We start from the raw sequence: 20823 nt of genomic DNA, 5'->3' as shown, positions 1-20823 counted from the left end.
CATTGTCAACGCGTTTTTGACATACAATTGTCCCCATGCCCCTCCAACTGCCCACCACCACCTGCCCCTCTTCTCTACCCTCACGTTAACGTTACAATTCTAACCCCTCGTCGCCATTCAACTCATCCTATGGCTACCCCACCTGTAAATGTAAACCACTACTAGCCCTACGCTGTTGAAAAAACAACTTTGATTGCCAAAGTGCTAATGAAAAAACAAAGATTACCTTATATTTTATTAAATGCGTCCACTTCTTGTCCGTTGTCACAGCATTAACCATCACCTTTTCAATTAAAAGGCCAGGCTGTGAAGTTCACCCGACTCTTATTAGTGCATGTTTTTGGATTAGTGCATTTTATTCAAACTCTATTATAAATTCTCGCACTTTTTTAGTGTTTTAAATTTTTTTATTTTTATTTTTTTTAATGTTCTAAGTTTTTTTATAAGCAGTGTCATAAAAACTCAAAACATGAAAAAATAAAATAAAAGTGTAGGATATAAAATATCAAAAAAAAATGCAGAGATCTAAACAATAAGGTTTAAAATTATGTTATTTTTAAATTAAAAATATTGAATTTTTGAAGTAATTATAGTAATATCATTTTAGAAAGAGAATGCAGGAGCGGCGGAGGGTGACTTGTTCGTCCCTGCGTTGGCCATTTGAAATGGAAACGGAACCCAACAGCTCTGGCTTTTCCAGGTGGCTTGGCTATTTAGACCCCCAAATTCGTCTCCCAGTTTTTCTCAGCCACGTTTTCTCTCGTCCTCTGGTGCCAACCATTTTGGTCACCACTCCCCCCACCCCCCCCCCCCCCAATTCTTTACAAACTTGCTCAATCCTTCTCCTTCGCCCTCTATCTGCTCCCTCAAAAGCTTCTGCCTCAATTCCTTCCTCACTCCATCCCCGTGCCTTCCTCAACAATGGACCCCGTTGAGCTCAAGCGCGTTTTCCAGATGTTCGATCGCAACGGGGACGGCCGAATCACGCAGAAGGAGCTCAACGACTCGCTCGAGAGCCTCGGCATGTTCATCCCGGACAAGGATTTAAGGCAAATGATCGACAAGATCGACGTCAACGGAGACGGGTGCGTGGACATGGAGGAATTTGGTGAGCTGTACCACGCGATCATGGAGGAACGGAATGAGGAGGAGGACATGAGAGAGGCATTCGACGTGTTCGACCGAAACGGCGACGGCTTCATCACCGTGGACGAATTGAGATCGGTGTTATCGTCGCTCGGGTTGAAGCAGGGAAGAGCGATGGAAGATTGCAAGAAGATGATAATGAAGGTGGATGTGGATGGAGACGGAAGGGTCAATTACAGCGAGTTTAAGCAAATGATGAAGGGAGGTGGCTTCGGTGCTCTCGGCTAACCTGTTCCTTGCTTCTTGTACATACTCCAAAAATTGACCCGCTCATCGCAATGAACATCATCATCAATTCGTGTTCGTGCTTCAAATCAAAGACCAAGGTGCATGCGTTGTCCATCAAGATTGCATCTTACGGTTAGATGGTTCAAGCGAATCCATGAATCCTGGAAATTGTGGGAACTGGGAGAAGGGCAGTGAATGGGAGCGAGCGCTTGCCGTAACCCTATAATGTGTTATTTTCTTTCTTTTTTAAATATTTTTTGACAGGTTCTGTTTTCGGTTTGTATAACCGTTTTGTTGATTACCGCTGGTGCCGGATTTTGATATCCCAATTTCATTGGCTTGGCTTTTGTTTTTCTGTTTCCCCACTTGATATACTTTCATGGATTGTATTTGACGATTTGGATCATTCATCTTTTAGCAGCAAATTCACGTTGAGAATGATAAAAATCTCCCTCTCGATCGTTCTTGTTTATAGCATTCATTAGGAAAGAGAATAACGCAAGAAAATATAAGATTTATAATTGTATACCAGACTCATGTTTCGTAATCAAGTATTGCATCTATTATCCTACTTTTTCTATTCATCTATATCCGATCGAAAACATTCTTTACATTGTCGTACATGTAGAAAATTCGCGCCGTAAAAACTGAACCTTTTTACTTGATTGTTCCTAGTGCAGAGCGTATTATGAAGTTTTAGGGTTCAACGGAAAACCACTTTTGAAAATGTCTAAAGCTGGTGGTTACAATACGGTGAATACTAAGGAATGGACTCAGCGGCGCTCTCAAGAATGAGTAAAAATGATATGCTAAACCTTAGAAAATTGCTGAATGTTGTCGGTTGTGCCATGTTATGAGCTACCAACTTAAAAGATACTCCTCTGATCCTAATGAGTTGCGAAACATCTTGCATAATATTAATAAACAAAGCTACACTTCCTTTCTGAACTTTCTCCTTTTTTTGTAATCTTCTTGCCTTTCTTACCTTTATTCTAGAACTACTATCTAAGCGGATGATTTTGCTGGTTTATATGCATATCCAAAAAAAAAAAAAAAAACCCTTCTCATGAAACTTGTGTCTATTTTGCCAACAGAGTTAATTTTATTGGTAAAGACGTGATAAAGTTATTGGTTCAAATATCATTGCTAACGTGAAGATTTCGATAGTGATAACTTATTAAATATCTTTATGATTGTTCTTTGAACAAGGGACTTGTCTCAATTTCAGTGATCTTCCAGGATTCAATCCATGGAAATTTCTCAGGAAAAAAAAAAGCTGTTTATTCTCGAGTTCTTGGAATTTTAATGTAGATATTACTTTATCATTTGATTTTCTTTACAATAAACCTTTGTTGAGAACTTGAACTGTTGATGCAGGTCGATTGCAGCAAGCATGAAGCAACCGTGATAACTAGAAGCAAATAACACAGTCGAATTAGGTCATTGAAGGAAATATAAACATTCGGAGCGGGCATTCTCAGTCTAACACCATTATCCGATATCTGAAAAGAGGGACGAGGTCAGATTATTCGAATGCTATACATAATAAGGGAGCCTTGAATCAAATCTCACGAAATCAACAATGGAATGATTCAACACTATCAGGGCATTTAAATGCCCGTTATGGCTGTCAATACGTTGTTAGACAAACTTCATAAGAAAGGACTCACAAGGCCTGTACATGGACTCAACTAGATTCTTCTACCAGCGAAAATTACCATGGAATTAAAAGGGAAAAACTAAATAAATTCTATAAAAACCAAACAAACTGAAGTACAGAACCGCCTGACAACTAGAATTGGACTGGACCGCAGCAGATACCGCAAGTCAGCAATTATCAGATATTATTAAATGCTTTGTCCTGCGACATTGAACCAGCGGTTGATTTCATGTTTCATCCAGTGAAAAAAATAAATATCAAAAACTAACTTGTTGAAAGTTGGCCCTATCTATGACTCTGTGGTTCTTTGTTTTCCATCTCCTTCACACTGTCTACTATGTGCTGTATTTTCTTTGAAAGGCTTTCATTGTGCTCCTCAATATGCTCAAATATCAATTCAAGATGCCTTTTATAGGTTGCTGCTCGCTTTTTCTCTAAAGTCAACTGCTGGGAGAGTTCCCGAATTTTATCATGTTCATTCTGCAAACAGCATTAGAAAACTAAAGCAAGCATAAAAAGAGCTAAAAAGCAGTACTGAATTTCACACCCCCCCCCCCACCCTCAAAAAATAAGGGGGGGGGGGTACTAAATCGATAATTTAGGCAATGTTAAACACAGAAACGAGCATGCGTATTAATACAGGGAACTTGTCAATATTTTCATAACGTGCTATGGCTCTATCAATCATGCATTAGTATAGGTATTATAACACTCATCATGCCGTTAATCAATGTCTATAGACATAGAACATTGATATGGGATTCTCTCCGGACGTTTGCTTCTATTAATTAATTCCTTACCTCGTTTATAGCATTCAATTATGATGGATGAATTTATTAATACAAAAAAATTAAGATTGTTTGATGAATTTCACCAAAGTGTAATGTCCTTGACTTAGGTTTTAGTAATGAGTAGAAAAACTTCATCCATTTTCAGCTTTTCGGGGTCTAGTGCAACTCTTAAACTCCAGACATCAACTGACAACTAAAAACTAGATTCTCTTGCTGGTCATCTATATATAAATTTTCAAATATCTGACTTGCTGATAGAAAGGTTCACTGAAAGTAGACTACAGTCACGACTGTTCCTCCCTTATGTCTAAAAGTAATAATCACATGGATGATGATTCTATTTCATATGAGAAAAAGTCATATGTATTTGTTTAGCAATAATCCTATTATTCTGGGTGTTGTGATTTAGGTTTAGGATGCTAGCCCCCTTCCCCTTTCTAACTTTCTTTGTATCTCAGTCACTCATCATCACCATGCATATCAGGTCACCAGTAATGGAAAAGCAACTAGAGCAAGAGCACAATAAAAATAGATGACACAATAAAACAACAGACATTAAACAGAAATAGCTTTGTAGAATCTTCATTCGCTAATCCCGCTCTCTAGAAATCATGGGCAAGCTCTATTTTAGTCCTCTCATACCCACCATATACATCATATATTGCACCTAGAACTCACTAACCCGATGATGCAATTATGCCCAAGAATTCTAATCATAAGTTTAGTCCCGAATGATTCCCCTCTTCCAAGTGACATTCATGCACATGTATTATGAATATTTTCTTCCCTTTTTACAATTGATTGAACCTTCCAAGACATTAAGATATGAGTCAGTCAACAACTATTAGTGAATCATTTTGGAATCACTGATTAGCGCATATCGCTTTCTGTCCCTATATCTATTGAGGTGGTTGATCGTGTTTGCTTGCTCATGAACTCACTACTCAGTTAAGCAGACTGAAAGCATAATGTTGGTGATCTTGCTTTTCTGAGATAACTAAATAACATCCATTTCGGAAAAACCACACTGACAATTCTTCCCTTCACAAGTTGGCAGCATAATGTTTTGGTCCTATCAAAATTTTGAAGAGGATTGTGAAGGAAGCTCATGAGCTAGAGTTACCACAGTACAAAGACCCAGGTTCACCCCATTTTCAAGTTTTCTCTTCTCAGCAAGTATATGGTTTCAGGGGCACCAGTCAGCACTACATTGCCTATCAGAGATGCAAACGGTCAGTTTGCTTTGGAACCCTAAGAAATGTTGAACTGTAAGGTTGACAAGAGGAGTCACTTGTCTATTAATCCAGTTTTGGTTTGATGGAAGCAAACCCAGCCTGATGATGCTCCTTGGGAAGATCTGGTTATCAACAACTTCAGGACTTTTCTTTGCTCCACCATCTTGGACAATCCTTGTGGATGAGGATTTTTTTAGGTGGGTGTATATGTTACACAAGCCTATTGATAGAATGAAATGAAAGATAATGATGCCAAAAACAAAAGGGGAGAGGGGATGAAAGGTATAGACCATTACGAGTCAATACATGAGAATAGGTAGATATAAATACCCCTATTATGTACTCTGAATGCGTCAAGCAAATACCCCCACCCCCCAAAGCATTTCTTAGCAGGCTGGAAGACAGTGAATTGCCAATTTTATAGCTTTGGAACAAAATACCAATTATACAGTCAGGGTGAGGAAATCATACAACTCCAAAAGTTTGCAAAATACAATCAATGGTGCCCACATAAGTGAAATGGGGAACCTTCACCCAAAATCTAGCTGTTAAGGTGGAAAAACTAAGTCATTTATGTACCCCATAGATTACATATCACCACTCAATGTAGATTTAGGCATGCTTTATTATCTTAACCTCCATCAATTAACTTCCAAGATCATTGTCAAACATGGATTTTACAAGAGATAGCAAGCAATGAAGAAATGTTCTAGGCTATCAGCATGACTTATGATTAATGTTCTAGAAAAGCGTGCATGTAAGGATTCATCTAAATAAAAATAAGGCAGGAACATATTTCAGCATATTTATGGATACATAATTGGAGTGTGTGATATCGAGTAAACTGCCAAAATAAAATGGAAGCTCAAGCAATTATATAATAATGCCTTCTGATTTTGGAAAATAAGCAGCTCCCCCCCCCCCAAAAAAAAAATTTCCTTTATTCAGCTTCTCCCCGATAATCAACAAACTTGAGCTAAATGATATACTAGTTTTAAGAATCAAAGAATGAGTACTGACCGGATATTGTTCGTAAATGCAATCCCTTCTACCTTTTCCTGGTGTCAAAGGATGTGTGTGCTCTTTAACAAACTTTGTAACTACCCATTTACCAGAACTTACTTTCCTGACCAAAATCATCGCCCTGCAGCCAACCCTTGTCTCTGCCCTTTGCCTTACAATCTTTTCGCGCTTGTCAGGCATTCTATAACCCTCTTTATTGCAAACAAGTGCCCGTCCAATAGCAGACCCATCACGTCTTGATCGAGAGAGTTTACTTACACGTATGACAAATCCAACATTTGTGGCATATGCATTATAAAAAGCATGCGCTGCTGCTTCAGACTCAAACTCTTGACCCACATAGGGCTCCTCAGCTGAAAAAACTGATACTGCAGGAACTGCTGATGGAATTGTATCCCCCCCAGAAGAATCTTGAGCCTGTGTATCACTTTGATCCTGTTTATAAGTTGGTTCAACTGAACTACCACCTGTTTTGATTTCATCCTCTATACAGCTAACATCCCTCACGATAGCATTTCCTACTGTCTCACCATGAATAGAGCCATCAATTCCAAACTCCACTGCAGCAACAAGGATCTGCTATAAGATTATCAATGCCAGAGCAATATTGTGGAGAACAGCGTATGCAATTGATTGAATACTCTTTACTAAAAGTTACTAACATTGAAACGAATCAAAACACACATTTATGTGTCAATGAAAATAAAGACACCTATAAAAGTTGATGACACAGAAGGAGGGCCTTTAATTCACACTAACTATTCAAGCACACTCCTCTACAACAGCTAAAATATATCATCACACTGCAGAAAATGGCCACCTTATCCCCAGGAAATATGAAGGCAGAGTTTCTGTCTTTTTGAAGATTTCCTTATTCTATAAAAGTCAAACGTGCCAAATTATGGCGCTCCTAACAAGTCTCCCCCTTCTTTGCTTCCAAACAAGTAAAATGAGTCAATGACGACAACACCAAATCCGGGCACAATGCAGTAACCCATTTTCATCTGAAAACGAAATCAATCCATGGATAAATTCCATGACGTTAGAGTCGTGTCAAAATAGGCATCACGCAATTATTATGGTGGTCGTATGGTTTCTTGCATTTTACTTTGTCCTACTCCAAAAAATGGTAACAGAAAGGAGGCGCGGCAACAATTATAACTAATAATATTTTTCGAATGAAAAAAAGAATCTAAAGTTTCATCAATATCCAAAGATGAAGGTATGGATGCATTATACAGTTTCCCAATAATGATTTAATTTTGGCTAATAAGTCACCATTGAAATTGGAGAAAATATAGATCAATTGAAATATGTCAGCAAGAAGCCGTGCACCTGAGTGCAGTCTATTCCTTTACACAAGTCTGGATCAAAGCGGTGTCCCAACATAGCATCACCAAATAAACTCAAATTCAGATTCCAGAGCGATCAACTTAAACTTACCACCATCCATGAGATAAAGTTTCAGTCAAAACCTCAAAGTAGAAGGTCCCAAATAAAGGAATTCCATTCATTTTCCCCACTAATTTCCTCAGACACGACTCATTGCGTGAACATGAGTTCCCTAGCCTACGGAGAGATTTATTAGAGCATAAATGAAATCCAAACCTTTCGACTATGGCAGAGGGAGTACATGATGTGAAGCAAAGAGAAAGAAGATTAGAAGAAAGACTGTATCTTGCTAACAGAAGTTAGGGGGGAAAAACAAAATCTCCAGTTCTTCGAGGTGTTCACCACTTCCCTCTGAAACTCTTTGCAAAGAAGAAAAGAAGCAGGATTAAATCGCTTCCTAGGTGACAACAGACCAAGCCATTCAAGCATTTAATTCATTCATGCACCACAACACAAGAAAACCCTAGAAATTCCATTGACATGAATCCCAAAAAAGAATTCTCATAGCAATAATGAAAATTGAGAAACGTAAAACAAAAACTCACTGAAAATTCCTCGATTGTCTTTAGAAAACTTCTCTGATTCTGCTTTATTTTTATTTTTTTAAAAAAGAAAAAAACCTCCTGTGCCAAGAAGGGCAGATACAGGGGTGGGAGCTTCAGGGAAGAAATATGGAGGCTCAAGTCTCCCCTTACATGTCAAAATACTATTGGTAAGCTCTTCTGCAAAAGTCAACTTCATCGTGTGGTCAATTGTTTTTTTTGCAAATATTAATAGAATATAATATATAATTATATATAGATATATAAATTATGGATGGATAGATTTGCAAGTTTTTTTTGGGCCAATAACTTTACGCCTTTACCAGACCATCGTGTTCATGTCAGCCTGATCTGGCCCATACTAGACCACCCGGTCCATATGTGACGGGTGCTGATCCTCCCCTCCAGCGACGTGCGACGCCCGAGTCTCTTCTTGACGCTTCAACGCAGCCATGGCGAATTCTCTGTTTCGCAGCCTTCGAAGAGCTTCTTCTCTTCTCAAAATTCCATATTCTGCTTCGATATCTCTCAGGTTCTCTCTTTCTGCATGATGTTTTCTACGTATTTAAGCAGTCGATTTTTCTACTTCAGGAACCTGTGTTTTTTTATTTCTTTGAGCTCCTAGCTTGACTTAGCTTATTTTCTCGATATTGAGCCAGCGTTACAGAAAATTGACGGTAATAGAGACTTGTGAACAATGGCGTAGAATATATTTATGCGCATTTCGTTTTCTTCTGCAATGATTCACAACTTCCCTGCTAATTCCTCCATGTTCTAGGTCAGTTGTCAGAACTCAAACACCGACTTGCTATCCATTTAAACAATTTATCCCGCTCGAGCAGCAAACCCCTGCATCTGTTTACAGAAACTTCAGCCATGGTTCTGTTAACCTTGTGATATCGGGGGGGAAAACTAAGTTCGAAACTCACGAGGTTGACCCTCCAAAGAAAGAGAAATGGAAGACCAAAAAGAGGTTGAAGCAACAGAGGAAGAGAGAGAAGCAGAAGAGAAAAGCGGCAAATAAGAAGGACCCTCGTCGGCTTGGTGTCAAGGGGAAGAAGAAGCAGAAGTTCGCCGATGCAGAAGAGAGAATCAAGTACAAGATTGAAAAAGTATGCGCGAAGATTCTCTTTTTCCTAATAAATACGGATCCTTTTGCTGCAAAGAACTTTCTAATTTGCTCACTTTTCTGATTAACATTTTATTTGCTTGCACTGATAATTGATAGGTTATGTGACTGAGTCACTCCTGGAAGAGGGAGTTTTTTTTTTTTTTTTTTTTTTGATTCCTGGAATCTACTTGGAAGTTAACCATACCGTGACATGCTGAAGGACTGATAATTGGCTTGATATTTTCTCTTAAATAGATGCTTTTCTTTGGCACTATTGTCTAATTTGAAAATCTTAGCTGTCATGAACAGGAAAGTTCTTTGCTGAACTTAAGACACGCATTATTGCATTCTCCTTAGTGTAGAGATATGATCCCCGGTCATGTATTGTTTTGCCGGTCTGAACATATTTTTTGCCCCCATTGTACCTATTTGAAGTTTTTTCCCCAAAAAAAGAGAGAAAATTCTACTGCAGTAAATTGGTAAATTGATAATTATATATTTCATGAAGTTCTTATTTGCCTAGGCATTCCAACTATGATGTCTAAGTACCTGGTTTAACCCCAGGCCAAAATTAAGGAAGCAATGCTTATTGAAAGACTCAAGCGATATGAAATTCCCAGAGTTCAGGGCCCTTTGGCAAAACCTGATGGCTTGACTGGGGAAGAACGATTTTATTTGAAGAAAATGGCTCAGAAAAGCACTAATTATCTACAAGTTGGAAGAAGAGGATTATTTGGAGGTGTAATTCTTAATATGCACATGCATTGGAAGAGACATGAGACTGTTAAAGTCATTTGCAAGCCCTGTAAACCCAGCCAAGTGCATGAGTATGCACAGGAAATTGCCAGATTGAGTGGTGGCATTCCAATTCATATAATTGGAGATGACACTCATATTTTATCGAGGAAAGAACTATGTACAGCCTGAGGTTATGTCGCCAGTAGATACATTATCCAAGAAAAAGGTGACCTTCTATAATCTTTATCTCAAATGCATAGACATTTTAATTGATCTTATAAGTATTTCCATTTGAATTACACGTCAAAAATTACCTGCATTTTTCATTCCAGAAGGGGTCTCTTCAGGACAGTATCCAAAAGACTTCTCTTTACAATGTCACTACTGTGTTAAGTGACACTAAATTTATCTCCCTGCTTTCTTTTAACTGCATTGATTAAAAGCATCACTGTGAATTTTCATAATGAGTTTCTGTGCTCAAAACAGTTCTTATAGTGAACCATTTAATGAAACTAATACGTGCATCTCGTTTGGTGCCTTTAATTGGCTCACTTTTACGCTTATCCACAAATATAGAAGATCTAGGTAATTGAACTTATTAGGCAAGCGTCAATTAATCATTTAGCATGTTTATGCAACCTACCTCAGCATAGTTTTTGACTCTTTGTGGCCGCCCATGCAGTTGCGTCATTTTAGAGTTTATTGAACTGCTGTTTGTTTCCTTTTCTGTCATGGGAGATTAATTTTTAATTGCATAGTGCATACAACAGATTTAGGTCTGCATGCGTCATTTTCTGATTAAAAGAGGCTATCATGATTGTTTTTTATGCGAATAAGCTTCTGAACTGTAGCTTTTATCCCCTTCATGAAATTATAGAGTCTTGATCTAATCCTTTTCCCATTACACCGTGTTTCAGAATAAATCTCCTGACTGGGGTCCCTTTTGCATTCTCTTAAGCATCTTCCTATACAAGTGAGATAACTTCCAATGATTAGCGAACTTTAAAATCTCGGGATTGTATATTATGATAATATTATAATGGGGAGGCGGGGAAGGCAACAAAATAAACATGGGAGAAGGTTTCTAGGTTTTTTTTTTTTTAATCCTTTAAACTAAAATATGTATTAATATAACAGAAATGACTAGAGGAGACATTTATACACTTACAAAGAAATGTGATGAATACTTTTTATAACTCGATGTGGACGAGGACCCTACAGGACTGAGGATATAACTTTTGCCCCTATCCCCAAACTATCCTTGGGAGATTTTTTTATTTTTATTTTTATTTTTTTCCTGTCTGCCCCATGAGTAAAAATTCTCTGAATGTGGGTCTCCAAATGGGTTAGTCCCAGCGGGAATCCTCTAACTTGGGGAACTTTGCCATCCCTACGTGTTGTAAGTGTTGCAGTCATTCTGTTTCAGTGTTCCTACTGAGGAGTGATACAGAGAGAAAACAAAGACGTAAATGTGATGATAATTGGTTTATCTTTTTATGTAATCATAATTGGAAATGCCGACACTAATGCACTGGTCTTAGGACTTGTAAATAGGGGAAATTTAAGACTTGTAGCCGTTAATTCTTCGTGTTGTAGCTTATTATATGTAAGACAAGGTTGTCATAGCTGTTTCCGGTTGCCGGATCCGATGAGCGGATTGTGTTGTGTAGTTTGACTATGTAGTTTTGTGATTTGCGTGACGCAAGTGCTTTGATGATCTACAGGCACTTGAAAAATCCAAGTATGAGCAGTCACTTGAGTCAGTGAGACGCTTCATTGCTATTGCCGAGAAGGAATTAGAGCTATATTATAGGCACGTTGCACTCTACGGTGACCCAAATGACCGTAATCCCTTGTCAATATTGGAACGTCCAAGCTGGAACTCACGGATAGAAGGGAATCATGGACTGAATGAAAAGAGAAATTTCGATTCAAGAAGTGATAGCGTTTCAACAGATATGTCGGACACGGAAGCTGATTCCACGGATGTAAAATTATGGGAAACTGAAGATAATTTTGAAGATGGACGTTTATCAATTAGCGAATCAGATTCTGAAGAAGACTGCTTATCGGATTTCAAAGGTGAAGAAAGAGGGGCTTGTTATACTAAAATGGAAGTTGCCAGAGTAGGCACCTCCCCGAGTTCATTATCAATGTCCAAACACAGCTACCATTACAATAATCTTAGTTTATTATCCAGAGAAATTCCAACCACAAGAGATTGATTATATGTTGTATTTCTTTCTTCTTCTTTTTTAGTAATTCCATTTGCTTAATCTGGAGGGCAGCGGCTTTTGCGAAATTGTAACGAGGGTTTGTCTTTCTTTTCTTTTCCTTTCATTGTGGGGAGAGGTAACAAAATAGTATTCATGGTATGCTATGTCTGTACCTCACTTTCGTCAAAGAATTAGAAAAATTCCCCGTGCATTTGTATAGAAGAATCCGAGCGTTCTTTTTGAAATGACGTGCAATCCTAAATTTTAGTTTATATAAGTATTTTTGGTGAATAACAAATATCAAGTGTGTTAAAGGTGTTGAGTTTTAATTGATAATAAAAGGATCTTGAGTTTTCTTACCACATTCAATGACGCAAAAAGATAAAAAGATTGATGAAACAAGTGTTGGTTCTCACAAACCAAAAGGGATCTTTGCACTTAATGCTTGATGCTGAAGTAGCTAAACATCGTGAGCATATAATGCTAATGTAGACGGGTAGCAATAGGACAAACCCTGGTTCAAAGTTAGGAAGTAGACAAGCTAACTCGCTAATAATATCCAACAGTCTTGTGACAAAAGTGCTGCGGGGAATTCAACACCGGATGAATAAGTAGCTTGAAGAGAACCAAAGGTTTTTTTTTTTTGCACTATCCTTGAAAATATCAAAATGCAGGGAGAAGGAACGACAGCTGATTATGTGCAGGCTCTACATGACGACATGAAGAATATAGCTACATCATTAACTGAAAAATTAATTGATAAAACTAAAGGTTAAAAAGTATATGCGAGTCTTCGATTGAGTGTTGACTGTTTTTTTTTCTGTATCTTCATCTTTTATTTATAGTGTTAGAGTAGTGATAACCTTTCCCTTAATACCTAGCACGTTTTGTTGAGGAATTAGGAATTTCATGAAACTCATGGCACGTTCTTATTCTGAGTTTCCCATTTTTTGTAATTAGCCCATATATTTGGGTACAATGTCTGCGGATCCAGAAATTACTCGAGATCGTATCTTCTTGTGCCAACAATCCAAAGTTTGTAACTTGCAGAATTTTGACATGTTTATTTTATCGTGGTCTTTATTAAACTTTAGGGCTAGCCCTTTTGTTTATATTGGACTTAATTCTTCAGTTATTCAACTCAACTAGTTCTGTAACTTATTTGAATGACGTTTTATATTTTAACTCAAACAATAAATAAGGAACAATGTGAAGATGCTTTAGTTACTGATTCAACTAAAAAACACATGAATTTTGTTGCTGACCGAAAAAAGTATATGCTGTAAGGAAGAGCAAATTCAACGGCGTTGAGAAGTGAAATGAGGGAAAAGAAAGAAGGAAGAATCAGGGAGGGCAGGAAAAGTAAAATGGCAAGGGGCAATGCATGGGAGATAGATATTCATGCTGTGCCTGTGTCGCGTGTCTTTAGTTTCCTATTCTCTTGTGTATGTGTTTCCCTATCAACCTTCCTTTTGCCAACTCAAACGCTACCTTGAACTAGAATCTCAGAATCTGTACGAATATTCCTCTTCTTGCTTGCCGTACCATGTCTTCTGGGACGGCCATTTATCCTCTCTTTCTTTCCAATGTCTGAATTACGAAAACATATCGGATGCCTTCGATTTACTTTCAAATCTTTACCCGCATTGGCCGAATTTTTCTTTATGATGCCAGAATGCACAGTATCACAGAAAATATACATGAAAGTGAGTTTTTGATATTTAGAGGAGATGGAAATAGAAGCGTAAATGAAATAGCTGGTGGCCGAGGAAGGAGAACATGGATTCAAACGTTGGCAGCCTTCATGCATGCTTTTCTTAACCAAAAAGGCGAGAGAGAGAGAGAGCTGGAGAGTCCAAATACGAAATGCTGCCGCTTAACTTTCTCGCTGGCATGTGATATGATTCGCCTCCTCCTTACCCCATGTTTCCGGCCCTATGCAATTTAACCATCAGGTTCTATTTCCCCTGAAATGAAGTAGAAGTAACGCAATGACGTGATATCACACGAGATAAGATATACAAGTTAAAATCATAGCCTTTTGCGTAGGGTCCAAAAAAATATGGATAGCTGTATAAATAGAAACAGATTTATGCCCGCGAATTGTACGTTAAAGAATTTACCTCCAGGACCAGGGGGCATGAAACCACTACGTAAGCTTCAGGGCTGATGGCGGCACCCCACCTCTCTTCAAAGTTCAAAGGCACGCCACTTCCCTACATCTTCTCATTTTCAAATTTCATATCTCTGTCTCTCCTCTCTCTATCCCTTGTCAGTTGTAACTGCATTCTTTTTTTTTTTTTTAATTTTTACCGAAAAACCATTGAATTCAATATATATCAATTAAGGTCTATTTGGTTCGCTTACCACATCTTTCTAACGCAATATAAATAAAGTGCAATGCAAACAAACCCTCCCCTTCACATGTAATATGATATTAATTAACGCTCTCCTCTTTAGGCGCAGATTTTGAAGCAGAGGGAAATAGATAACGCCAAAGTTTTCCGTATTTTTCTCCTTTTAATTCTTTCGCCAAAAATGTTATTTTTTACCTCTTTGAAATTTCAAATCGAGTGATTTAGCTTACTAAAGTTTTACTCCCGCTGGACATTCAACTAAACTCAATGCTATAGATTTGTGTTCTTTTCTTAGCAGTTTAGAACCCAGCCTTCTTCGACAAACATTTCTTAACAGAAAAGAGAAAACCTTACTGTCTTTTCTAAGGGAGAGAAAATTCAAATAATATCGACTGACCCGAAATTAATGTGCACTGTGTTGTGCGCAGGTTCGATTCAGCGTATTCCGTATTGACTAGAGGTTGCTCCACCAAACCTTCAATACTTTAATAAATAATAAAAAAATTAATTATTTAATTTTTATAATTTTAACTTAACTATAACTTAATTTTTAAATCTTAATTCATTATAATTTAATTTTAAAATTTTAACTCAATTATAAATCAGTCTTTAAACTTTACCTCTTGCAATTTAATCCCTAAAAAATATAATTATAAAAATTCAAAATATTTTTAAATTTATTACTAATATTTTAAATTATTAAACCCTCTTAATTTTTATAAATATTATAAATTTTAAAATTTTAAAATATTTTTAATATTTATAATTTATTTTTTAAAATAAATATATTAATATTTAAGAGGTTAAAACTTTAAAAATTAAATTACAAGGGAGAAAATTTAAGAAATAATTTATAATTGAATTAAAACTTTAAAGAAAAAATTATAACAGGTCAAAGTTTAAGAATTTAGTTACAACTTAATTAAAATTATAAAAATTAAATAATTAATTTTTCTTAAATAATATGTAGCGGAATGTGAATGCACTCAAATTTATCAATGAAAAGGTATGGTTATTAAGTTGAAAGAAACCTTAGATAATAACATACTTCCTTTAATTTTTATTATAAAATACTTTTAATTATTTTATATATATTAAAAAAATTATTTTTTTATATTATAAAAAAGTAAAGTATATTTTTATTTTTATTTTTTTTAAATAATAATACTATTATATAAAATACTTTTACGTTAGTTAACGAGGAATAAAATTAAAACAATATTTTAATTATTATAAAATATTTTATATTTTAAATTAAAAATTATTTTTAAAAAGTGTATTATAAATAAGATTGAAGGGGGGAGTGACGTGATACTAGTAATACATGGGCATTGCTAATTTAATTATTATTTAATTTAATATAATATGGGAGACCGCGCCAAGAGGTGGACCTGAAGGCTAGGTGCATTCTGCGTGCCACCAAGCGGCTTTACGAGTTAGGGAAGGTCACTGTCGCTGCCACCTCTTGCTTCCGTGGCATTTCATTTCTATTTCTTTCATTCATCTTAATTACATACATGCCATTTTTTTTTTCTAATATTTATCCTCTCTATAAAACAGTTCTTGCCTTATTCCAAAGGGAAAACAGAATTATTATTTTGTTTAAATCAATCCATCCACGCCTGTGTATATAAAGAAGAGGAAATTCTAATCGTGAGATTGATTTTCTAGCTAAAGATGACAGAATAGGACTCAAGATTTTTATATTTCGACTGAACCCATTGTTGGGTGCTTGCCTTTATATCGGGCACTCTGCAGTTATGTTTTAAACTTTTATCAGGTTGATGGCTGTCTTTGAATGCTTGAACAAACTTTTTTTTTTTAGTTTTTGATTTTGAATTACAGTTCAATGTGAACTAATGAAGTAATTGGCCACAAAAAAAAAACTAATGAAGTAATAAAATCAAAGAATCTGCAAAAATTGTATGCTGAAAATATCTCCACTTGCCGTCGCCCTGTTTCTATTTATTTAAACACTGTGCCTGTTCTTGTCGATGTCTGCCCCTTTTGTAACAGCAAATCACCCAATTGCATGAATCTTTTGATTTTCTTCCATTTTAATGGTTTTCGTTTGGGGGGAAATTTGACTTTACCAGTTTGACAGTATATTGCCGAAAAAAGCGCGTTCGCATTCGGTGTGCACGAGAGCTCATCAGCTTCTGATCCTTTCATTTTCTTTTAAGATGATCTCCATCGTTTATTTTAAATTAATTTTCAAATATTTTTAAAATTATATTTATCAGAAAAAAAATTTATAAAAATTAGAAAAAATTACTATCAAATCTGAAAACTCTTCTGTGCTTATATTCTTGATAATCTAGATTATTTAGCTTTAAAGTTTTTATTTTTATTTTTATTCTATATTTATGAAAATTATAAAAAAATTTAATAAATTTGATCATCACCAACCTTAGAACCGATAATTCAGATAAGCGGAGTTTATTCAGATCAAAATTAAAGTATTCTATTCTTTTTAAAAAGTTCATATAATTAAGCCTGACCCTAATACCTTTAGACATTGAGCTTATTTAAGCCGGCCCCAATACCCAAAATATTTTAAAAATATTTTTTATTTTCTTGAACCAAATTTAATTTTTAAATAATTCTGTTAAGTATACAATATTATTTTAACTTTGAAAGAATAAAATAAAAATAATAACTTATTAACTTTATATTTAAGTAGCTTTATTTTTGTTTTATTGTATTATGTGTAATTTATTCATGAATGTTTTCTTTACTTGCAAATTAATATCTTAGTTGTTTAAATTAATAGGTCTATTACTACTAATTTAAAATCATTGTCCCTATTAGTTTAAAATTTTTAATAACTTTTAAATAAATTATACCTTTTGTTTTTAAGAATATAAAAAAATAGCTATCATTATATTATAAAATAATTATTAGTAATGAGTAAAATACTATTTTTTAAAATTTTTTTCTTTAACTTTTTATATTATTTAACTTTTATATATAAGAGTTTTCACTTTAGTTTATTCTTAATTTTTAACCAAATCTGACATAGATGATAACTGAATAATTATCTAAAAATATTATTTTATTTATTATATTTATCTAATAATAGAGTCAAGAATTTGTATATGCCCAAATTTTATTTTAAAAATTATTTTTAATTTTATTTTTATTTTAAAATTAATTATCCAAAAATATAAAATATATTTTTTGAATATGAAAATAATGTATAGGACTCAAAAAATTTTTCAAAAAAATTGAGTCTTGAAATATAAAAATAAATATTAAATACATTTTAAATATTATTTTGAAATATTTTATTGATTAAAAATAATAAAAATAAAAATATTTTTTATTTTTTAAAAAATAACTATAATAATACACTCAAATATATAATATTTTAGTATAAAATGATATAAAATTTAAAGAATTATTTAAAATTTATTTTATTATATATATATATATATATATTTTAAAAATTTATTTTTTTATTCAAATATTTTGGTCAGGCCCAAACTAGATTGAGCTTGACTCAAATTTTCTTTGGCCGATGAGCTTGGGCATTAAAAAATAATTTTTTTTAGGCTCCACTCTAATTTTTTCTGGTGAGTTCGTGACTTGTCGAATTTGATACAAATTACTAGCTCAACCCAAATAGTGTAAAGATTTAATCAAGACAGTCCAATTTAGTATTAAATTTTTTTTATAATTTTTGCAAATTAATTATGTAAATATACTCTGGACAATCTATACGGTCCTATTTAATATTAAAATTTTTTATAATTTTATAAAGTAACTATACATATACACTCTGACCAATTCATGTTTAAGATTAATTGTTTTAGAATTTTTATAAATTATATTTTCATAAAGATAATTTTTTAAAATATCTAAAATTTAATTTAACTAACAAACACGGTAACTTAACGGATAAAGAGTTGTCCTCTCTTGGATAATGGATAATTATGTAAAAAATAATTTAAAATGAACCGCGGAGACCATCTTAAAAGAAAATGGACGGCCAGATGCTGCTGAGCACTCATGCAAACATGAAAAGTATGCATTTATCAAACTTATTTTGATTATTAATAAATGTTAGTTATGCCTCGCTAAGGTCACAATATAGCATCACCTGTAATAGAAACTTATTTTACAAATATAAAAATTATAACATGACTGATACTTAAAAGTTTCACCAAAAAAGTTTGGCCGGCCAGTATATATTTTAATTATTACTTAGGAGGCCACCAAAAAATTAAAAAAAAAATTAGGAGGCCATTTGCCCATTTCACAAAAAATAGAAAGGGAATTTATAGCTAGGAAGCATTCGTCACCAAGAGCGGGGCCCCTGATTTCAGACTGTGGCCTAAACCAGCGTAAATGAGTTGCCGAAATTATAAAAGGAGAGGCCATACATTGGGATTTATGCACACCTTGAATTTATTTTATTAAAATCTTCACATTATAATGTATAACAAATATATGATTTCTAAATAATATCACAATCACAATGAGTATATAATTGTTGTAAATAATTACATTCCGTTCAAGAATATATGCTCATTAGCATGTTATTAAAAAAATAACATATTCAATTTAAAAACTTAAATGACGAAACGTTAAGTAATCCCACCAAGCGCTCTAATCCAATCCAAACTAAAATGCAAAGAATGAAAAGAATGGAAGTGAATAAAGATTAAAGAATGCCGCTTTGTTTTGCCTAATGGGCGGAAATAAGTCCAAATTTGGAGATAAAAAAAAATAGATTTGAATTTCGTAGAGTAAAGTTCGAAATATGAGTTGACCCAAATAATTAGTCATAAGGGTTAGGCTGAATTGAAAAAAAATTACTCAAATAAAAATGAGTTTTTTTAGCCTGGACCATATGATCCGTGAATCACATGTGTTATGATTGGCTTGTTTAATTCATACTATTATTTTTAAAAAATTTAAAAAAGAAAAAAATGAGAAAATTTTGTGGATATAAATCATATTAGGCATGACTTACTTAGTTGTATCATTTTATATATTTTATGCAAACATTATAAATTAATATTTTGATTTATTTAAAATAAACCATGAATAAATATCAAATTGAAACTTGTTATTTAGATATATTTTTTAAAAAAGTCATAAAAAATAAATGTTTTAAAAATTAAGTTGATGAGTTGGCCCATTTAACTCGTCAACCTTTAAATATTGGATTGAGTTAAAATTTTTTAACACATATAAAAATGAGCTGAACCCAATCCAACTTATAATTTTCTCAACCTATACGAGTTACCTCACATGGGCCGGGTTGACTCATATTCTCACCTTTATCATAAAGTGACCAAAATATACTTATTTGTCTTATTTAAAATTATTAGATTTTATCAATACTTGAAAGAATAAGATTTAAATATTTAATTTTTTATGATTAATGTATTTTTGTCCAATCAAATCAAACTAAGTAAATTTTGAAAAATATTTAGATAGATTGGGTGTATCATGTGATTTGTGATTTATTTAATAAAAACATACTCCCATCGTTAAAAAATATAAGATATTTTTAACCGAATCTCACCCTCAGTAAAGTAGTTACTTACTTTCTAACTAACCCCATCTTTTTATATTTACCTCTATTAAACACCCTATAATAAATATAAAGTTATTATCAATAGGGACACTTTTAAAAAAGGCAATGATTACACCTTAAAACATTAAAGATACCTTATATTTTTAAACATTTAACTTCTCAAAAAATACTTTATATTTTTAAATGAAGGGAGTAATATTTATATGATATTAAATATAAATTTATTTTGATATTAATAATAATAAAGAAAGAAAAGGAAAAAAATCAAATATAAATTATGTTATAAAAATTAAATTAATTTAAAAAATATCACACAAAATTTTATTTAAATTATTTAAAATATTTTAATTAAATAAATTATAAATGATATAACACATCTGATTTACTTAAGTATTTTTTGTGATTTTTAGTATATTAATAATGTTAATAATAAAAATTTATTATAGAATAAATAATATATAAAAAAATTAAATTTATAAATTTAAATAAAAATAAATATTTTAAATATCCAGATTGAAAACAATCCAGATTGATTTATGTCAGGGTCAAATCACTCATTATGTACGTTGGACCTTCCCCAAATGTGAGATTTGATATATATATGTATATATATTTACATTACATCTTTTGATTACCAGAAAAAGAAAATATGCTGAGGAAATTACGTGCCACTCAGGATGCACAGTGAATCTTAATTACCAAAAAGCATTAGATAGTGATAATGTTAAAAAAATAGGGGTGAATAATTATTAACAATAATCCAGCTGACTTCTTATCGTAGTCCTTGCCGTCCCCTGCAGCAACCCTTGGGGCTTGTTCTATATAAACTCCAGTGC

General features: G+C 33.7%; 3 protein-coding genes across 4 annotated transcripts; 2 read left to right on the top strand and 1 right to left on the bottom strand.

Annotated features, from left to right (window-relative positions):
* Positions 1–795: 795 nt before the first annotated feature.
* LOC129313636 (calmodulin-like protein 3) lies at positions 796–1799 on the top strand. Its single transcript, XM_054956901.1, has one exon. The coding sequence runs from the start codon at positions 922–924 to the stop codon at positions 1372–1374; it is 453 nt and encodes a 150-aa protein (XP_054812876.1). The 5' UTR covers positions 796–921; the 3' UTR covers positions 1375–1799.
* Positions 1800–2911: 1112 nt separating this feature from the next.
* LOC129313634 (protein FAR1-RELATED SEQUENCE 5) lies at positions 2912–8177 on the bottom strand. 2 transcript variants are annotated; one of them, XM_054956899.1, is made up of 3 exons: positions 8021–8177; positions 6081–6643; positions 2912–3514 (listed from the first exon to the last, which is right to left on the bottom strand). In XM_054956899.1, coding segments are annotated over exons 1-3 (759 nt in total). In that variant the 5' UTR covers positions 8022–8177; the 3' UTR covers positions 2912–3319. The 2 variants fall into 2 exon arrangements, with proteins under 2 accessions (XP_054812874.1, XP_054812875.1); XM_054956900.1 differs by having other exon boundaries at positions 3339–3534.
* A 170-nt stretch (positions 8178–8347) lies between these two features.
* On the top strand, positions 8348–12327 carry LOC129313633 (uncharacterized CRM domain-containing protein At3g25440, chloroplastic). Its single transcript, XM_054956898.1, is given in 5 exon segments — positions 8348–8549; positions 8796–9129; positions 9693–10012; positions 10014–10092; positions 11591–12327. Coding segments are annotated over 5 exon segments (1314 nt in total). The 5' UTR covers positions 8348–8469; the 3' UTR covers positions 12092–12327.
* The last annotated feature ends 8496 nt before the right edge of the window (positions 12328–20823 follow it).

The sequence above is a fragment of the Prosopis cineraria genome, unplaced genomic scaffold (genome assembly GCF_029017545.1).
Source record: "Prosopis cineraria cultivar Desert tree isolate PC_DT_omini unplaced genomic scaffold, ASM2901754v1 PC6, whole genome shotgun sequence".
NCBI lineage: Eukaryota > Viridiplantae > Streptophyta > Magnoliopsida > Fabales > Fabaceae > Prosopis > Prosopis cineraria.
The sequence above is the reverse complement of the archived record's forward strand: the minus strand, read 5'-3'. Positions and strand labels throughout refer to the sequence as shown.

Coding starts and splice junctions, on each gene's coding strand:
- LOC129313636 (XM_054956901.1), top strand. CDS start 922: ATGGACCCCGTTGAGCTCAAGCGCGTTTTCCAGATGTTCGATCGCAAC.
- LOC129313634 (XM_054956899.1), bottom strand. Junction 3,515..6,080: donor GCATTTACGAACAATATCCG/GTCAGTACTCAT, acceptor TGCTGTTTGCAG/AATGAACATGATAAAATTCG.